At 39.1% G+C, this 22,088-nt stretch overlaps 2 protein-coding genes across 2 annotated transcripts; both read right to left on the reverse strand.

Annotated features, from left to right (window-relative positions):
- Positions 1-4,758: 4,758 nt before the first annotated feature.
- Positions 4,759-8,979, reverse strand: LOC123513338 (prolyl 4-hydroxylase subunit alpha-2-like). Its single transcript, XM_045270463.1, has 11 exons — positions 8,383-8,979; positions 7,966-8,186; positions 7,707-7,867; positions 7,406-7,579; positions 7,098-7,243; positions 6,727-6,954; positions 6,171-6,418; positions 5,911-6,016; positions 5,671-5,803; positions 5,421-5,567; positions 4,759-5,291 (listed from the first exon to the last, which is right to left on the reverse strand). The coding sequence occupies exons 2-11, from the start codon at positions 8,133-8,135 to the stop codon at positions 5,200-5,202; spliced, it is 1,605 nt and encodes a 534-aa protein (XP_045126398.1). The 5' UTR covers positions 8,136-8,186; positions 8,383-8,979; the 3' UTR covers positions 4,759-5,199.
- Positions 8,980-12,691: 3,712 nt separating this feature from the next.
- LOC123513339 (nucleolar protein 58-like) lies at positions 12,692-21,191 on the reverse strand. The gene is made up of 9 exons (XM_045270464.1): positions 21,039-21,191; positions 19,049-19,125; positions 18,015-18,192; positions 16,973-17,109; positions 16,304-16,649; positions 15,725-16,009; positions 14,623-14,825; positions 14,281-14,402; positions 12,692-14,135 (listed from the first exon to the last, which is right to left on the reverse strand). The coding sequence occupies exons 1-9, from the start codon at positions 21,081-21,083 to the stop codon at positions 13,936-13,938; spliced, it is 1,593 nt and encodes a 530-aa protein (XP_045126399.1). The 5' UTR covers positions 21,084-21,191; the 3' UTR covers positions 12,692-13,935.
- Positions 21,192-22,088: the final 897 nt, after the last annotated feature.

Raw genomic sequence — 22,088 nt, forward strand, 5'->3', positions numbered from 1 at the left:
ACTCTCGGAACGATTATTTTCAAAGACCACGTAGAGGATTAGCCCGGTTTTCAAGACTGTTTATCCTGTTAGTAATAATGAAATCTTGTTAATCCGCCATTAAAATCCTAAATAAAAAAAAAAACTTAGAAACCGCCGAGTCACTTAATGCAATGGTACAGTGGAACCATGCGTGCTTTGGGGTCCGAGGGGTCTCCAAGTGCACGGGTTCGAATCCTGTCCACGGTCCGAGTGTAGGTTGGGCTTCCTCACTCGGGGCAACGGTTTCCTAGTGGGTGGGCCTTGAGATAGGAGGTACCCCAAAAAGTATCCCCTTTAGCCCAGAAATTCCCGTGAAAAGCCCACATGGTATAAATAAAAAAAAAAAAAAAAAAAAAAAAATTAGTGGTGGTAAGACGCAGCAATGTTTGAGAATATGATGTTATGATGTGATGCTTAGCGTGGACTCAACATGGAGGAAATAAAAGGTATACCGTAGCACAGGTGCACATAACACCTGTGACACAATGACGAGCTGACATGATTTTGCTATGTATATGAAATTAAAATTCGCCGGAAAAAGAGTATACCACGAGTGACTTTCTCTCTCTCTCTCTCTCTCTCTCTCTGTGTGTGTGTGTGTGTGTGTGTGTGTGTGTGTGTGTGTGTGTGTGTGTGTGTGTGTGTGTGTTACGCACTAAGGCTACTCTCTCTCTCTCTCTCTCTCTCTCTCTCTCTCTCTCTTTAATCAGTGTTCGAAAATCGGAGGCGAGGAATGTGTTGATGAAATACTTGTCACTAGTCCGAAGGTGGTGATTTATGGCTCTCCTTACAAGAACCCTCGTCCAGCATCGACAGGAAAGGCTGCCGCAGACTTCCCACCTGAGCGAGAACACCACACGCAGGCATTTCATTACTGAGAACTGGGGAACCTTGAGGGAATGCACAAACCGGAGAGAGAGAGAGAGAGAGAGAGAGAGAGAGAGAGAGAGAGAGAGAGAGAGCTGTGTGTAGCCTACATCTGTGGGAGGGGAAGGGCGGGGAGAAGCAACACCCGTCCGCATACGCCACGAGGACCTCGCTTCCCCTATCCAATTTCCCTTCCATTTGTTAGTCTTTTTTTTAACGTTTCTCCATTTTTATTCCATCCCTCGCTGTTTTTTTAAGTATCTACACGGGTTGTACGGCAGACAAAATTACTACAACACGCGGGAAGGGGCTGGAGGGGACCAAAAGCGGCGGGCTGCGTTTCGAGGCAGGCGTGAGTGGAGAGGCGGCCTCCGCAACCCTATACATTAAAGAGGAACGCCCACACCACCCACACGATTCGCGACTCGCTACACGACGCCACGAGGTGCGGTGCGTCCCTCCCTGCTGCTACGACCACACACACACTCACACACACACATCGCCCGCCCATTTCCCCTTCAACTGACGGGAACGAAGCAGAAAATGAGGGAAAAACACTCCATACATGATTTGATTTCAGCTCATCGCCACTTCCTTGCTTTTCTTCCTCCTTCTCGTTGGTAGTCAAATAAGAAGCACTATGCTGTTTTCTCTACGTTTACTTTCCCCTCCCGCCAGGATTACGAGCTTCTGACAGACACACGTACGTTTATTTCCATTCATACTCGGTTGTGTCCCGTGGGTGGTGTTGTGTTTAGTATAGCGGCAGTTCCTACGCTCCCAGACGCACGTGGTGAATGAAAATTAATGGATAATCTTCCTTCTTTCCCCTCTACTCCTAATCCTCCTTCTTTCCCTCCTATTCCTTTACCAGCTGTCTACTTTTTTTTCTTTCCCTTAAGTACTTTTTTACTATAAACGAGCACCTAATTTTTCTCCTTTCCTCGTTTCTTTTCCTTCACTGTGTCTAATTCTCTATAGTATTCCTTCTTTCAATCATTCCTTTATCAACTGTCGCAGTATTTCAGAATATAATCTTACTATTTAAGAGAAAAGCGTTCGATGGATATGAGAGAGAGAGAGAGAGAGAGAGAGAGAGAGAGAGAGAGAGAGAGAGAGAGAGAGAGAGAGCCGTACCTCCAGCTCTGTCCTCATGGGGGGCGAGATGGAGGAAGTGACCGCTATGGGGACGGAAAGTAGATGAAACTCCATGAAATTGATGGTAGAGTTTCCTTCACCAACTTTTGAAGATTAGTGTGGTAAAGAAAAGCGTCTTGAATGATAGTAGTTTCCTTCACTTAAATTCTGGAGGTTAGTGTTGCTTTGTTACTGTTTTCTCGCGACCTTAGCCACCGTCGCTTGATTGTTGTTTCTTCTCTTTCACAACACAAACGAGATATATATATATATTTTTTTCACTAATATGTTTTTGTTTCCTCGATCTTAGCCAGAAACACGTGTTCCTCGGTTTCATTGTTTTTCGCACATACAAACACTACACAGCTTTCGTCTTCATCTACCACGAAATTGCTGTGCGCTTCATATTTCTTACATCAAAAATCATATACCATTTTCTTCCTCCATCAGCTTACAACACTATCCATAACATCGACAACCACCAAGAAAAAAAAAAGAAAAAGAAAAACGCTTCCTTTATATGGCATTAAATATAACTATTCATCTCTACCCTTTTTTTCTACTGAAGTATATATTACACCAGTTCGTTGATATATCTATGACAATTCTTTCCTTGTCTGTCAACTCTCGCAAGGTGTGCCCTCTCCTCTCCCCTCAGCTGACCGTCGTCCAGTCAGTCCTGCAAGACACAGATGCTCAACTAAACACCAGCACCTCAAACACAACAACATGACCTATTTTGTAAAGCTTCACATTAAAGCAGACTGGCGACTCACGTACAAATGAAATCTGGTGAAACGAAAATGTAAAAACGTCGTGGCGCGGTTCGAATTTGTTTCCTAAATAGAAATATACAAACATTAACATAATTACACGCTCGAACACACGGACACAAGGCCAATATCTGGTGGACGACGGTACGAGTATAATAATCGACAGCCTGCTTATGTATTCTCCCTCATTTCATTCTGGGGATGTAAGAGACGCGAGGAGCAGGTGGTGATGGTGGTGGTGGTTATTGAGCAGCAAGCCAATTCCTCTTCCACCTGATCCACGCATGACCTTATCTCTCTAATTTTCATGCCTCTATTATCTCTCTCTCTCTCTCTCTGTTTTCCTCTTCCATTCATCTCATCTTCACGTCTCAAGGTTCTCTTCCGCCCTCTTTTTGTTCCCCTTTCTTCGCAATTTCTTTTACTCTGATCCTTTTCAAGTGAATTCATCCTATTCATATACAAACTTACATTTTTTAAGTAACATTTTTTTCAGACTTTTGCCAACAGGAAAGCGGCGGCAGCCTCGCCTCTGACGCTTAGGCTGGATATCACTCCCTCCCTCCCTCCCTGTGCTTGGTCGTGCTTCCGCCGCTGGAAACGTGGCACCACCGCACTCAAGCAACAGGTGAGGTGGCCAGCAGGAAGCACGCCGTAATTCTAGCAAGTCCTCCTCCTAGCCAAGAATCACATTAATTTACCCGGAGGGCGTAAGAGGAATAAAGGGCCTTCCTCATTACACATTCCGACAGCCTACAGTAAGCTGACACCTCGCACAAAGGAGATCTGGGGAGAATTTCTTTCGTGGAAGGAAGGAATGGAGGCCGCACCAACTCATATATGAATTGGACGGAGGGGGGGTATGTCAAGTCTGCCTGCATTTTAGGCTTTAGCAAGAATAAAACGACACGCGTGTGTGTATATCATAGAATACGAGACCGCGTTTCTTAGCGGAATAAAAGTCACGACACCAAGGAACTATATATTCACGATTAATGCATGCACTAAACGAACTTTTAAACGATAGGACAATTAAGATAAAAATCCGATAAGAAACCGACACGTGTGCATTCTTAAGCGTGACCCGCCCGCCAGCCACAGCCTCGAGTGTGTGGTGACGCCGCCCTCCCAGACCACTCCTGCTGCCGGGCCAAGACGCAGGCGAAGGAACGATAAAATGCAAAACCTGACCAGGAATGTGAACGACGTAGTGACCTCTCTCTCTCTCTCTCTCTCTCTCTCTCTCTCTCTCTCTCTCTCTCTCTCCTCAAGACTCGGGAAAGAAAACGGTCTCCTTACGAATCCCTTTTCTTAGGCCTATGGGACAAGAGGTGGAGGAGGTGGAGGAGGAGGAGGAGGAGGAGGAGGAGGAGGAGGAGGAGGAGGAGGAGGAGGAGGAGGAGGAGAAGGAAACAGAGGTATAAGGCTCAAAGGTCTCTCCTTCCCCCGCCATATCTTCTTTAGTTTCACCTTGTGGGGATCAAGATGAAGACCCTGACTGCTGCTTCCTTCTCCTCTCCCAACTTCCAGCGTCTTATAGCCAACCAGCAAGCCACCCAGCGCTCTCTATCTCTCTCTTTCTATGTGTGTGTGTGTGTGTGTGTGTGTGTGTGTGTGTGTGTGTGTGTGTGTGTGTGTGTGTGTGTGTGTGTGTGTGTGTGTGTGTGTGTGTGTGTGTGTGTGTGTGTGTGTGTGTGTGTGTGTGTGTGTTCTTTCAAATTCTGTGCGTAAATCCATTGTGAGTTGAGCTGCTTCATGTTTGCCTGCGCTACACCAAACACAAGCACAGGGAGCAGGCGGGACTGTGCGATTATGCCCCTAACAACTTAATCGATAGCCAATACTGGGTGGCTCAGCCCGCGGCAACTCTAAATGTCATTATTCACTTGAGTGGTTGAGGGAAAGGCCAGCAAGGGACCCTCGCCTCCATGCGGGGACAAGGTGAGGGAAGAGTCACTGCTCAAGGTTTGGTTTCATTACTCTGTTCAACTTACTTCTATTACCTTATACTTCAACAAGAAAACGTCGTAATATTAACGAACACAGTACATTGCTCGAGAAATCTACATTCACTGCGTATCATTATCAAGTGCATCAATATCAACACTATGTACACAAAAGTTTTTATAGCAAGTGACACCAAATTCACGTCCTCCCCCCCCCCATACACACACACATAGTAGATCAACCTCACCCACCATATATCACAATTTGAATATAATTTCAAGTATATAAAATCTTTGGTCAGTCCTCTCCTCCTCACATATGTAATAAAGAATTGCTTTAGTCAACAGCTTACAGAACATTTAGGTATGAAAACAAATAAAAGTAAATGCTGGAGCTACATTTGAACAACTTTGCTGCTCACCTCGGAAGATTGACCTTGACCCAGCATGAGTCTTCAGTGCCAGGGCAACATCACCTTCCTCGAGGGATCAGCGGAGCAGGACATCTTTCTCCACTGGGGCACATAACCCACCCACTTCGTCACCACTGAAGGATAAACAGTATCATATGATTTAAGTAATGCGACACGAGCGGTGGAAGGAGAGTTAAGTTATTGGCAATAGAAGAAAATGCATGACAAGTAGTGGGTGGTGCCGCGTCATGCACCTCACTCACCTGTCTTGCGGCCGCGCATGACGGGACAAGCGGCGTGGCGGGTGAGGAAGTCGTGTTCGTGGGAGGACAGAAGGTTCCACCACACCATCGCGGCTCCTGCCGTCCCACCAACTCCAGCACCCACCCACGGAAACACCGTGCGTCCACCTGAAAGGGAAACAAAAGGAGAGAAGAGATACAAACTACGAGTTTCAGTTTTCGATGGAAAACTATTCTCAGGTTAATTTTTACGTAAGGAAGTATTGAATACCTTGGGTGGGCGCTTGCAGGTAAGTGAGGACTGTGGCCAACCTCTCGCCGATATGAGTGTGTGGGGGTGTCCTGGTGGGGCCGTGGGTGTCACGGTGAGCGCTGTACTCACCCCCTAGTCCGTAGTCTGCCACCTGCCGCAAACAAACATATATGAATGATTTGTCGATTTGAGTGCACATGCTATGACGAATATTTCTTGTAAAATAACGATATTATTAGCTCTTGTCTTTACTCTTACCATGTAAGGCTCTGAGGCTGTATTGTCGAGGGTGACTCCAAGAAGGTGTCTCATACGCCGCCCAACGTCCATCAAAACAGCCGTCTCAGCCTCCTGCAGCCAAGTGCTGGTGGTCACGTTGTTTTGTTTGTTAGTATTTGTAGTATGTTTTATGAAAGCAACTTACATTAAGTGAGATCATTAACGCATGTTATGAACCACTGTAATAGCATGATTGAGATTTCTTCTCTGAAATGAGACCTAAGATATTGCGCACGTACTGTTTCAGTGACCAGCTTCCCTCGACGGCGGGGGTGAGGGAGTCGCTACCAGAAGGGGTGTAGGGAATGTGTAAGTGACTCTTGACTCTCTTTTTGAGCTGGTCTGCTTCACCTCGACTCACTAGTTCATACACCACAGTGATGTACGGGTCAAGGGACACCTGCTCCACCTTGAAGGGGGCCAGTGCCAGCCACGGACTTCCGCCAGTTGCGTATCGACACCTCAGCCGCGACGTCACATGAGGAGGCTGATGACGGGAAATGAAGAATATTTTGATGTAAGATCATCTTGTTTTATATGAAGCTGATATTACTAACGCTTCTCTATAAAAGCAGCATCAACAGCAGCAGCAGCAGCAGCAGCAGCAGTAATAGCAACAACAGCAATAACAATAACAACAAAACAACAACAATAATAATAGCAACAACAACAACAACGACAATAATAATAATAATAATAATAATAATAATAATAATAAAAATAATAATAATAATAATAATAACAACAAAAATAAGTATAATAAAAACAATTATAATAGCATATAACACTACTCACCCTGAGGTCCTCACCCCTACACAGTCGTTCCACTTGCACCTGCTCCACCAGCGGCCGCCTCTCCAGCATCCAGGTGGCATTGGTGTGTCTCTTCAAGTAGTCTACGCCAAGCACCACGGATGCCTTCACTCCTTCGGTATGGCTCGTCTCCCCCAGACTCCCGTAAGGTGCAGTGGCCGTGACGTGGACGAGGGAGCGAGGACCATTCACTTCCAGCACGTGGTCATGCTGCGGCAGACCAAAGGACGGGTCACACATCCCCACCGGACAGAAGCCATCGTGGCGTTCGTCTTATCGTCACGCTGCTTATATTCAGGTTAAGATTTTAACTATCCAAAGATGCTGACTGTTAATGATAAACACTTCCTCACCACTTTAACAGCAGCAGTCAGCATGTTTTCCAGACGGGGCAGCTGGACGATAGAGGCTCGTGACTTCGCTGCCCTCAGGAACTGTACACCCACGTCCAAGAAACCTTTCTTCACGGCCACTAAACCGATGGACATCAGCTCATTTGCTGCCATAGAAATACAAGCTATTTCACTTCCTACTCTCGCTAACATTTGAACAACTGCATTTTCATCAATAAAATACTTCATTACTAATAATGTGAATTCCACAACATCTCTATAGAATCACCAAATAGATACTTATGAGGGCAAATAATGGACATAAATACCTGAGAGAGGATGGTGATAGCCTGCCATAGGGTCCAGCACGAGAAGGCCGCCTTCACCCAGAGCAGTGGTGTTGAGCCGGTACACGTGGGCCAGGCGGGCCACGGCCTCTGATGCTGCTGCCACGTCATCAGTGTTGGGAAGCGGCTCCCTGTCGGGCCGCGATGCCAGGAATTCTGTGGTGATGAGCAACGAGAGAATTTGTACATATTCAGTGAGCTGTTTACATATAACAATTTCCTGCAATATCATTGAAATGTAATACAAACTTAAATAAATTTGATATCTAAAGGTACAACTCACCTATGTTATGCAAGATGCTTTTGATCCTCTGCAGGGCGTCGTCTACCCGCGTCCAACCCTCGGCCACGTGGCGTAAAAGAGAGAATCCAGCAGCCGGATCCTCGGATCCCCAGTCATGCGGCTCCAACCCATCAACAAGCGCCTCCCACGATTCAACATACCTGTAACAACAATGCAGCCACTAGTGATGAATTCAGTATAATGTTTTACATCAAGGTCATTGAATATTCACACAACAGTAATTGGACAGTATACTAACGTCTTTAACACGTCGCCAAGTTCAGCAACAGGTTGCATGACTGCTTTTATGTGCTCTACAGCTTTATATTCCGCATGCCAGAGCTCTTCAAGCTGAGTCCAAGAGGCGTGTTGGGCGTGGCCGCCAGACGCCACGCCTATAAGGCAGCTTACCACCAATACGGCAGCCATCGGCCACAATCACAGTGCCTAACGTGTGCCGCTGAGCACCACCTTCGGGATCTGTGATAAGCACACATAAACTATTTCGTGGTGAGTATGTGATTTTCAATCACTAAGCTTACAGATTTGTTTTCCCTGGACGATTATGCCACCAAACGTTCCCAATCACATTCACTCACTTATCTTCGCACTGAAATTAATTTATGTAAGACATACAATACATTAATTCACTGTACAAGACGTCTTAGTCACTCACCTGACGCTTCGGTCACCTTGGGGATCCCTTAGCACACTGTTGTAACTGTCGTCACTTCAGGAAGGTATATAATGACCTCTTCAGCTTTCCCTCAGAGACACAATGCTGTCAAGCAAAATAAATATTCACAGAAATTGGAGAAGTCGTACAACAGCAAGCTGCACAAGATGATTATTAAACTACACTGAAATGCTGCAGTTCTCTTGTTCAACACCAGAGAACTGTTTGTGTCTGCTCACGGCACGGCAGCACTTCCTACGCCTCGGGACGGTGACTTCACACGCGGCGTGACTCCATCACTGCCGCGGTGGTCACTGGACTGCGACCTAACGGACTCTTCCTTAAACAACTTCCACGAAGACGAATTCTTTACCCTGAATACACGCAGGCTATTATATTCTTGCTTTCATGACATTTTTTTTTCCAATCATGTGGAAAGCGAACACATATTCCCATTGGTTCCATGTACCGATCCGGATCCACGCCCATAAGTGTAAATACTAAAAAATAATTAATGAGCATTTAGTATATTTGATGTTAACATCAATAGTTTCCGGTAATTATATGTAGAATCACCAATCACTACTTACAGACAAGAGATAATTACAGCTGTGGTTGCATCTCCTCCATTGCATGTGATTAATAAATAGTTTTCCGTCCATACTGCATTTAGGATATTAAGTATCAAGTTAGAGAAGAGTTGAGTTAATCCAATGAACTAAGGATTTATAATTCTTTATAAACAGTTTAATATGAGATGACCTAACAACTACAGGGTGAATACTGAATAGAGAGGAGAGACAATCTCACACTCCAAGTATATATAAATCCAGTTATGGATGCTGTCAATGGCTGACTAACTATTGCCTTCCAATTTGTGATATATATATATATATATATATATATATATATATATATATTTTTTTTTTTTTTTTTTTGTACGTGTGATGGTGTTTTATACGCACAAGATACACATGGACCCTACTAGATGCTGCTTTGGGAAGATGCAAATTTATCTTACGCCCAATGTCTATATTAGGAGAGAGAAATGAAAAATGCTCTTTGATTAACGTAGCACTAAGGCTGTCTAGTTGTGTATTTAAAACTTGTTTATCCTCATCTCACTGTAATAATCCCTTTTCTTATACATTATCTTATCAACTGATTGGACCCGATACAAATTTACTTCTTGTAAGGGAACAGAGACCATATGCAATTTTGATATTCACAACTGTTGTCTATTAAGCATGCTTAGATACAGATATTAGGCATGATTATATACAACCACTCTTCTTTGTTCTACATAAATCTCTCTCAAGAACCTCAGATTATCACAAAATATAGGAAGTTGCAAAGAGCTGTTAAACGTTTGTCCCTGTGTAAAATATACATGTCTATTTCCATCTTTCTTTTGCATCCATAAATTTGTATGATCTCTTTAAGCTCCATAGTGACCTTTTTAATTTATCTACTGCACTATTTAAGAATAATTTCTGTCCTACCTACCTAGCTTATTTCTAAATTTAATTCAATCAAACTTGAATTCAATACTTTTCGACTTATCCTCATTACTGATCCTGAGAAATTTCCTTTTGTCAACCTTGTTGCATTCCTATTCCACATAAAAACCATCAAATTGCCCCTTTCTATGGAATGTAAACTTAGAAGCTCCAATCTTCTTTCATAAGGATTATTTCTCATCTGCTGAATTTTTATTTTTTGTAATTTTCTTTACGTCGTGAATGTAGTGAGCTTGTATCCTTTCTATAATATAAGGACCAGAACTGCCCCACATATTCTCCATGAGATCTGACTAGCAGCAAATATAACATTAATATTACTTAGGGTCTTCTATGTTTTACATTACTAAAGATGAATTTTAACACAATTTGCTTTACTTCTAGTCTCTTTGCATTGTTTCCTCTGCCAAAGATCAGAACTAAACATGAATCATAAATTGTTTTTGTTCTATTTTCTTTGTTATAAGTACATGCTTTACAATCATTTGCTAATATTGATTAAATTGCATTTACCATCTATCAGTCCATTCAATCTAAGTCTGTCTGCAAGGTGACTGCATCTGAATTCCACTTGATTAGTGTACCAATCTTTGTGACATCTGTACATTTACTGACACCATTACTAATCGCATGATCTAAATCATAATTAATAATGAAATTAATAATGGCCCTGAAACTTTTTTCATAGCATACCACTGGTTATTTGACACAACTTGAATATAGATCTATAAATCTATCTATTGTATAACTGTGACCTTATTAAGCCTAAAACTATTCTGCCCCATGAGACCTAACCATGTTCAAGAATCAAGAACTTGTGGTGTGGTACCTTGTCAATGACCTTAATAAAGTCTTGATATTATCTCATAGCTGCCTTTTCTGCTGCTGTTAGCTTTGTATAGGCATGAATCATTGATCAATTTATGTTTGTCTAAATGATTCCTAATGTTCCTTGCAATTACTGTCTCATTCCTTTACCTACAATGAAGTTAAACTGAGTGGCCGAGCTCAACATAACATTTTATCTCTTTTCTTTAAAAGTCAGGAGTTACATTCACTTGTCTTTATTTTCATTACTGGCACCCTTCCTGAACCTAATGATTTCCCAAAGTTCATGCACTCTTTTAGTATTATACAATATAGTTTTTCTAGCCCTAGGGATTAGAATTTTACAGCTTATCTACCTTAGATATGGGCATACCTATCAGCTTTTCATCTAATCACTCTGGCATTTCCTTTGTTTTCACAAATGAATACTGTCAAAAGATTGTTTAGAATCTTACTTTCTTTCCTTAAAACTAACTCATTATGACATGGACCTGCTGATCATCTATTTTTCACTCAGTACACTTGAAAAATTGCTTTACATCTCTCTTTGCCAGGCTAGCTACTTTAACCTTGTAATCAATTTCAGCCCTCTAGACTGCCCAATCCAATTCATTATATGGAGTCCTTTAATCCACTTCTGCCTTTAATTTCATATACAGTACATACATTTATTCAGCCCATCAAGTTTGTTCCTAGTCTCTCTTTTAACTTGAGCATCTCAAACAATTCAGTTATCTTCACTAAACTTGTTTCTCTATGTACATACCAAACCCTTTTAATATCCCCTTACTCTATTCAAACTCTTTCATCAATAATTTATCACACCTTTATCATTCAATGTATTTATGTGTTACTTCACATATTCAAATACCTGACATGCAATTTCCACCTCTCATACTCCCCTTTATCATGTTGTCCCAAACAAAGCAATCAGAACTATTCTTCTCACACACAACCTTCTGCTTGCATGGGAGGCAGTGGTGTAGTGGATAAGGTGGCGAGCGTGGGATCGGGCAGATGTCCACGCGTAGGTTCAAATCCCACCAAGTATGGCCTTGATACTTTGCCACTTGTCAAGTGGTTTAAAGTTACTTACACATCACCATGATATCCAGGTTCTAGGTGGTTACACTGAAGATGCACTTGGGTGGTGATATGAGCTCTAATATTGGTACCACTATGAATAAAACTGCCTGCACCACTAATGGGTGGAAGCTTAGCAGCACTTCCAAAGCTCTTCAGGTTGCCTACAGGCGCTATAGGCCAGGAGAGAAAAAAAAAAAAAAAAAAAAAAAAAAAAAAAAAATCCAACTTAATTAAATAATAAAAGAATAATAAAACTAAACACTATTCACTAATCCCATCCTTCTTGTTTCATTCATACGTCCATTCCTAATCCTTAACTCTAAATACTCGAAGCTTGAAACCATATCTCATTCAACACATTATTCAAAATATTTATTTTCAACTTTTTACCTGCTTTGTAAACTCATAATGAACTTTACTTTCAATCTCATTCACTCTCAGGTTCCTTCTTTCACATTCACTACTAAATTCTTGTATTAAGTGTCTCATTCTCTCCTCTGATTCAGCTACTGGTGCAATATTCTGCAAACAATAAGTTATTAAGACATCACAGTGGTCTTTTCGAAACCACTTGCAAAATTTAGACGTGCTCATATCCATCTCAAACTCTCCTATAAAAATATATTTCTTAACAATCCTACTCATTTCTCAACAAAAAAATCTAATCAAAACATATTTAGTTTCAAAGCATTTTCATTCAGACACTCTTTCAATGCATCATTCCACCATTCTGTATTTCCACCTTCATCCAGACACTCTATACTAATAATAACATCTTACACCAGTGAATTCCTAATACTAGCTCTCAGATCCCTGGTGGTGCTAAATTAATGTAATTGCAAACACACAAAGATATAATCAAGAACACACACAGATTGTAATATAAACGAAATTTATTTTTGTAATAACAGAAAAGTTTCTTGTACTTTTCAATATCAAGTAATTTGTTATAATATAAAATGCAGTCATATCACATAACTGGAAAAAAAAACATATTTAGCTGCTTCCATTCACCAAAGTTAGGGAGCAGTTAAAAATATAATATTAATCTCCCATTAGCATGACAAATATCTACTATCTGTACTAACCAGACACAAGTGCTTGGCAAGTACATCCACCTTCTTCACTCCAAACCTATTGAACAGAGGGAATTTTAAGAAATGACACTGAAGTTTATTATAATATAACTCCAAATGCTTACCTTCCTATGCAGAAAGTTCATTTGTATACTGTACAATATTTCATCTATGTATTTATATATTAAACTGGTATTTCTGTGAAAGGTCAAGACTTCACGTATTACATATTAGGAATTAACATTTCACGAAGAAGGACATACTCAGTCACCTTATTCCTGTCTGCCTCTTTCACTCAAATTTTGAAGCATTGAAGAAAGTGGCAGTGTATTTCAATTTGGCCAGTCTGTGTGACAAAACCATGTCCTTCCTACCACGACGTGGAGAAACATATCTGAACCCGAAATTATCCCAATTCTAAGGTATTGGTAAAATATTCTCATATTCAAGTTATCAGGATTGCACCAAAATGAGGGAAAACATGTTTCATGGCAAATAAGTATAACAAATATTGCATGTCAAGAAACAGTGGAGAAATTAAATGTTGAATTTTTTATAAATCAAAATAAAGCACCATAAGATGGTTTAGTAAAATAAAAGAACATCAAGATTACAGATGACCAGAGTTTGCAGTACGTGGGAGAAAAAAAAAAGTCAAAAGAAAGGAAAAATTATCTCAATACAATAAAAAAGGCAGGATTATAACATGTAAGTAAAGAATGCAAAGTCTGAAATAAATGGAGAATCATTAGAGTATAGAAGCAGAAGCAGCAGTTTGAAATAAATCAAGAATCTTCTGATGTGGCCATTCCTTAATAGCAAACAAGATGGAAAATCAGGCATCAAATATAAATATTCATAAAATGATTGGTGATACAATGAGTCACATAATAATAATAATAATAATAATAATAATAATAATAATAATAATAATAATAATAATAGGTATCAATAATGAACACTTTAGTAGTTACTCCTTACAATTCCCTCCTTTAAATCCATGAGGAACTCACTTAGTACTTAATGAAGGTATACTACCCTTGTTATTCAGCATTCTCTGCTTCCTTCTTCTTCTTCTTCTTCTTTTTCTTCTTCTCTGACTGATCAACATCCATGGCACTTGCCTCTGGCTCTTCTTTCACCTCCACCTGCTGTTCTGCACTTGCCTCTTCATCTTCCTCTTGTTTGATCTTCTTCTTCTTCTTCTTTTTCTTTTCAGTACCAGTGCTATCCTGGGCAGCTTCTGAACAGATGGAGAAAGCTTTGAATTACATATATAACATTTAGCCATTAGAGTATAAGTAACTTCATATGTTAAAAAATCAACTGTATTCAATCTAAAGTTTAGTGGAAATATCTGGTTCCAAAAAGTAAAAATTCTACATTACCTTGGGTTTCATCTTCTACTTTTATCATCTTGGCAGGTTCTTCTTCAAAATCATCGTCAAATTTCCGCTTTGATGAGCTTGGTAAGGTGGTATCAGCAGCAGCATGATACTGTTGGACCTCCCTGTTTGAAGCATCAAGGAAAATTATTACTCTGAACATCTGGATTGTGTAGTATTGTAAATGTCAACAAAATTCTTTAGATGCAATGACTGATGGGAAAACAAATAAAATAAAACAAAATAAATAAATAAATTAATTAATTAATAATGAACAAATAAATAAATAAGTAAATAAAAACAAAACAAAAGTCAACAGAACAAGTTTAATTTCATGTTACTCACTGAACTCCTTGGTACTTAGAGAACTTGGCAAGACTTTTCCCCCTTCCAGAGATCCTGAAGGAATGGCCTTCCTCAAGCATTGAGATCCTTGAGGCCAGCTTGGATCTGTTCTCAATGCCCATATCAGTTGTGGTTTCTTCACCAAGAGCATCATAACGGCAAGCAAGAGCAGCCTTGGCGGCCAACATTCGTGACATTTTACCCTGTTGAAATGGAATGTGGGTGAGTCAAGATACTATGAATGTTCCTTAAACAAAACAATAAAGCAGAATACCTGGATATCTTATTGTACACCATAACATGCAAAATGTATTAGAACCCTTAAAAAACATTTGACTTCTTTATCTAAATTGTATACCTAATTAAAAGGTCCACCCTAAAATCATCCCATATATACAAAGAACTCAACACAATGCAGGGTGGAAATCTGCAAATATCAATCATTCAATCAATATACAAATACTGTACACACACACACACACACATAATTAAACCTTCTCTACATTATATGAACCCATATAATCACAACTTTGGATAACTCAACCTCTTAAAAACTTCATCAAAAACTTTCTATTACTTAAAAATGTTTGGCAATGTCTGGGTCATACTATCTACTTGCATAATCCAATCAGTAACAACAATTTGCTCACTTCTCCCAGTTTACTGCAGTTCAGCTATTAAGCCTGCTTGACAGGTAGTAGCAGTCTAATCTCACTATCACTACACTACCTTTAGAAGGATCCATGCTGCATAACTACTACCTGATTCAGATTAAAATTTTCCTTTTTATCCCACAAACCCTAACCTTGTTCAAGAGCCTACATAGGGACTTCTTGTCAAACACCTTGAAGCTCAAGTATATTATGATATAACTATCCCCATCAACTTCTACCTCAAAGATTTAATACTATATCTAATTCTTAGTTGTTGTCTCATAGACTTCATAAAAGCTTATCAAGATTGTGAGGCAAGTCCTAATCTTTGTGAAGTTATACTGTGAGTCCTTTAACTGCATATGCCACAAATCACTTTCTCAATTATATATGTTTTATAATCTTGTGAGAAATGATGATGAAAAGACAATATCAGTGTCTGTACATACCTTATTTTTGGTACTAGTCTGTGAAACAAGTGTAGCATGATACAGAAGACCATACTTGGGGGTGGCATGTCTTGTCTTGAGAGCTCTGAAGAGAGCTTTTTCAGCTCCTAGAATTTGGATGGTGGAAGCAGGGTGTTTGGCAAGGTTAATGAGGGAGCCTGCATGGGCTATGAGACGAGCCCCAACTAGTTCTCCCACCAGAATGGTTACATTGGGTGCAATGGCTACCATCCTGTTCTTTAAGTAGGTGTAAAGCTGTTCTCTGTATTCTGTTAATTCCAGAACCTGTTAGGAAAAACCAAACTAAATCAGTATCTGAAGATTGAAAAATCATCTATGCATATTTTTACATCTGCACATTCTCTTCACCAAGTGAGATTTGAGAATGCATTCAAGACAAAAACATGTCAGTAAAAATCATTTTAACAATGAATTATAAGAACAGAAGAGTCCGACACTTTAATAATTTATTAGAAGATTACCAGCTGTAACAAGAAGAATAAATCTGAATTATCTAATCTTCTTTAAATAGAAGTAAATATAGTTTAAAGAAATTACATAGGGAAACAATGAAGTTACCTGTTCACATAAACACTTGATATTTGCTATGTCCTCTTCTGATATTTCAGTACCCATAGACACTTCAGCTCCCTCCTTCACTTTCTCCTCCAATTCCTCAGACAATATTTCTGAAAAGTCTGATGCCGCTGCTTTCTCTCGTGTGCCCATTTTCAAAACAGTGCGGATGTAAGCAGTATTATCAGTAAGGATTTTTCCTAGTTCAGGAAAATGCCAACCGTACCACTCCCTTGTCCTCATCGTGTAGTTGTTCAGTTCCTTGTCAATGTCATCAAGGAGGGAAATTGCCTGGACAACCATGGTATCAACCTTGTCTGGAGAGAATTTCAGCTTGTACCGTGCCAAACTGTTGAAGAATGGGGAAAATATTAAACTCTTATGTACACAATTGTGATAAATAAAATATCAACTCAACCTCAAAAACTGTGAATATAAGAAATACTTATGCATGAATGGATATGACTCTTACACACATCTATAATGTATATATAGGTAGAGTGACAACCACTATTTTTCAGTTTGAATAATGATATTAAGTCCAAATTTTTGTATATTTGTACTTAGTGGTAATGAGCTTGGTTAAGTCACTGGTAATGGTGGTGATCACGACTATGTCAAAGGGAGGATGGGGATGAAAAAGGAAATCTGATGATAAAAAGAAAATCATACTTGTGGCCCAGCCCAAGGGACATAGCTGCCAGGTCCTTTGACTGTAGACCTGGAATGAGACCTTCCACTTGTGACTTGATGCATCTCATCAGCTCAGCAACATTGTTGTTGGACACACACTGCACTCCCATCTTGTCCTGTACAGAGGCAATGTAAAATTAACCTAGAATATGATGGAGCTAAAAATTTCGAAGGGTGTAAGGATATACTAATCAAAATTCAACTAATGGAATTAATAAAATAATTATCTTTTTTTTTCTTGGAATGACTAATGCTTGTGTCCAAAACTTGGTTCAACTCAGCCTGCCCTTGTGTTATACATAGAAGGTGCATGAGTCTTGCATCACCTCTACCCCAGGCACTTCATATTTCTGCTTAAAACTGTACCAAGTATGTTTATTCTTCAACTCAATTCCTTCATAAACAGAAAATATCAAAATCTAACTCTCTCTATAACTTCTGGTACCAACCAAAAAATGTAACTAATAATTTGGTTTCTTCATTTTTCCCTCCTTCATTTCAATGCGATGATACTACAAATATCTCATAATCTCTAAAGCTGAGCTCTTTGCTCATGCCATTGCTGAACTCTACCTTGGATGCTTCAGAGTTGGATCCTCCATCTGACAGTTTCATGCTAACTATTAAGACATTTGACAACAATGTTTTTCATGCCCTGGCAAAACAAGCAGAAAAGCTACATAACATCTAACTTCTAATCTCTTTAAAATTTATGATTAAGGAAGAGCAAGCTATTTGTTCAGTACCTAAAAATTCTGTAGTAATTTGTAATTAAGAAAACCAGCCCAGTCTTTCGGGAGAATGGAACAGAGTGGCTTAACAAACAATATAAAATAAAAATGAGCTTTGTATACAAAATAAATAGTTATCAGAAACTAACTCTGACAAAGGCATACAGATGTGAGTTAGGCCTTTCATGACAACTATTCATCATTATACTTACTGTATATTCATCTAAAATTACATATGTATACAATAATGACTTTACTAATGCATGAATTATAAAAAGAACACAACTAACCTTAATTGTATTCCCTAGCTTGGCATCCCATACCAACAGCTGCTCCTGCACTTCCTCTGAATAAACTTTCTTCAATATTTTTTTCAATGGTTTGCATATTTTTCCTTCATTGAGTGCTACCCCAGCTTCCAAAGCAACAGCTGAGTCGGCAAATTTCTGAAATTCCTGGAGTTGGACTCTGGAAAAAAAATAAAACAAATAAAATAAAATAAAAACAGGAAACAGTAATGCATATAACCAATACCGGAATTAATGGGTGTATAATGAAGGGCAGCTTTCTGAAGTTTCTTAACAGTAACTGGTAACTGAGCCATAGCCTTTATTTACAATGAATATATGCCAGGCTATTTACAAATCACTTGCCCTATTCTTTCTTTCAACTTTCAAACGATAAGGTCAGTTTAAACCCAAATCTGTCTGGTTAATCAAATATGGCATCAATGTAAAAATATGGCACAATACACAGTTAACTAACTTTTCTGTCCAAACAGAGATCAAGCCAAATCTTTAAAACATAAACACATGTTATTTTCTAATACAATAGTTTGTGAAAGTACCAAAGAAAAAAAAATAAATAAAAATAAATAAACAAACAAATAAATAAATAAAATAAATAAATAATAAATTAATAAAAAATAAATAAATTAAATTAAACAATAATAATAAAAAAAAGTCATAGAATGTCGAGTTCAAACAAAATTCCAAGAAAAGAAAGTACATACATAAAGCATTACTACAATATGATAGTGTGAGCTTGAATAAGATCAATTTGGTCTCCCTAAAGCAGCATGCAGCCTGGGTGGTCACAGGGCTATGGCAAGGCAGCAGGGCAGTGACTGAGTGATGCAAAGGCCACTACAGTTTCAGACAATTAATTGTGCAATATGCAAGTCAATCTCTGGTTCGAATTTATCAACAGTGATATCAATATTCATGCAATATCTATTGTAACTATCTTAATTAATATCAAAACATGGTACATATCAAACCAAAAAAAAATCAGAAAGCTCTTTCAGAAAGGAAAAAATACTTACACGTTACTTGCTTTTGCAGTAGATGTAAAGTCCTGAAACAAATTATCCACTTTCTGCAGTTTCTTTTCATCCAGTAACTGTAAGACAAAATCAGGTTTTAAGTATATACGTGTGAGAGTACAGGGAAAGCTACGAGTAAGATTAATCTATTTATCTACTTTATTTCATTTATTTATTATATTTTTCTTTAGGAACGAGTGAGAAAGAGATACATGATAATTCTGTATTGTTAAAAATTTCAATGGATGGTTGCATGAATGATGAAAGGCAAAATGAGAGATATTAGTGAAGGGCTGATAAGAGTGCGATGGGCTGTACTAAAATCAGAAGTCTTTATAAATTAAACTGTCATACTATTACATTCAAGAAGAATTTCGTAGACCAGTAAACTGATAATAATAATTACATACATTTCATAGGAATGCTTTTTCCTAGAGACCATATAGTAAATCTTTTTAAAGTTTCTTTTGTGCTCTAATAAAGACTTTACTACATGATATGTGCATTGTTGAATATTACTTGTGTGTGAGCCAACTTTAGTAGCTATGAGTGAAAGGAAAAAAAACTCTACATTTGGGCAAACTGACTATAAACCTCAGCAGCCAGTGCCTACTTTTCTGGTGCTTCCTTATTCTTAACATAGTACAGTAAATAGTATCATGAAGCACAAATCTTGAATCAAGGATATGCAAGAAGTGACCCCAAGGAGAAGATTTGAGAGTCGTCACCAAAGTGCACCATAATGTAACAGGCAACACAGCCAACCAGTAGCGGAATGTCCAGGGTTTGATCCCGTTTTTCCAGTAATTTCAAAAAAGTTGATGGACCACACAATTGAGTTACACAACACTTGGGAAACTGTACACTTTTGGACACTAGACTATTTCATAAAGAAGTTATGGTGGGTCAAAAACTACTGACTTGCCAGCTCATAAATATTAGTGCTAGAAAATATGTAACCTGATGTGAGTATGGGCTGGAAGGCTAAGTTAGTGGCACACTTACAAAGAAAAGGGAACTATGAATTCTGTCTGGAGCCATACTGGAGTTAGTATCTAAAGATAAAAGATGATTAAGAATGTCATTAGGGTTAAAGTCTATATTGTTGAAGATACCCAAAAATTGCTGGAGGAGCTGGATTAGGTGGAGCATCACAAACACAGACAGATATAGGGAGGCGGTGGCATAGTGAATAAGGTGGTGAGCGTGGGATCAGGCAGACATCCATACATAAGTTCGAATCCCACCATGTATTGCCATGATACTTTGCCATTTGTTGAGTAGTTTAAAGTTACCTACATGTCACCAAGGTTACAGGTGGTTACTCCAAAGACACACGTGTGGTGATATGAGCCCTAAGATGGGTACCACTATAAATAAAATTGCCTATGCCACTAGTGAGTGGAGGCTTATTAGCGCTTTCAATACTCTTCAAGTTACCTACAGGTGCTATAGGCCAGGACATTATAAAAAAAAAAATCAATTAATTTATCAAAAAATAAATAAGTAAAAATAAGGACGCCTGCATCATCAAACATTCAACCATTAGCTTGTGGGTCAGAGATCATAACACCCGAGGGAGACCTTGCTTCTCATGTTGACCAACCAGTTTTTTGCAGTAACCTTTTACATGTCTTCCTGAGTTAACATCAGTCATCCAAGCCAATTCTGGGTGGACTTATGCTTTACTTAATTCAACCTAACCGAACAAAACTTGCTAAATTTGATCAACTCCATAGTTGTAGTATGGGTTAGAATATACTACAAAACAGCCAGATCATACATACCAAACTGTTGTCTATTGTGTGTAAGTGTCATACATTAACCACACTCGTGATGCATTTGTATAACGAACAGACCTTAACATAATAGTTCCCTACAAGACCCTCATGCCACTCCACCAAACACGAATTTCACCTATTACATGATGTAGGAGGGACTTATGAAGGTTCTATAATTTTCCCTGATAACTAGATATATCTTAACGTACCTTAAATATGGCAAATCCCGCCGCGGTTTCAAACAATACAAGCATCTTGGCAGCTTAACATGAGCACCAACCCGATCAAAACACACGTGGCCCGCCGCTCGACGCCGTTTGCATGGCCGCAGTATTTTATCGACATAAATAATTTAACATATGGAACCTCTACCGAATACTTTTGTATACTTGAATATACGTAATAATAACAAATTTGTATTTTGTGAATGAAAAGTCTAATAAATCTTGCTTTACAGAAATAAACATCGTTAGGATCCCTGATATATAAAAATGTCTTGAGTAGGGATGAAAGTAAATAATACTGATTAGATAATTTCATAAGAAACAAATGAAGTAATATCTATAAAAATATCCCCGCATTGCGCTACACACTCAACACTTCCGTCAGAGCGCGGCACAACTCCATGGATGTCTGTGCTTGTGAGATCAGCTGATTCTTATGTCATACTGCACATACCAAGACACTGTTTAAAATTTCATCTTCAATGAAATATTTTTGACCAAAGTGCACGACCTGTTTTTTTTTTTTTTTTCAAAACTCTCTAACACATAAGTGATAGCAGTATACATGTATATGCATTTTTTTCCTTCACCTACGGTACTTTATATCTACCTAGTTTTGAAAGAATCTACTCAACGTTCGTCATTTACTTTTTAAACAATATAATAATTTAAGTGATTAAATAATGGTTTTCAGACGCGCGGTGTATTGCATCACTTGCAAAGTTTCGTCTGCTGTGTTGACGAAGGAAGGTCTGGAGAGCCTTTCACGCTCGTCCCGGTAACCTATATTTAATCCATCATACGTAATGCTAAGTACCATTAAACTAGCCGGTGGTTACTGTTTGCTACAATCCAGGTGTAGAAGTAGCAGGAGAGAGTCAAGGGGGCAAGGTTAAGAGATGTGGGCCACGCACGTACTGTATGCCCTCCGTGCATGCCAAGGTTAGGCCAGGTCAAGGTTGTACCTCCACTTGTTGAAAGGCATGTTGTTTCTCACATAGTATGGCTTAAGTAAAGTACGCTCACTGAGGGGCC

Source organism: Portunus trituberculatus, chromosome 35 (genome assembly GCF_017591435.1).
Source record: "Portunus trituberculatus isolate SZX2019 chromosome 35, ASM1759143v1, whole genome shotgun sequence".
NCBI classification, from domain to species: Eukaryota; Metazoa; Arthropoda; class Malacostraca; order Decapoda; family Portunidae; genus Portunus; species Portunus trituberculatus.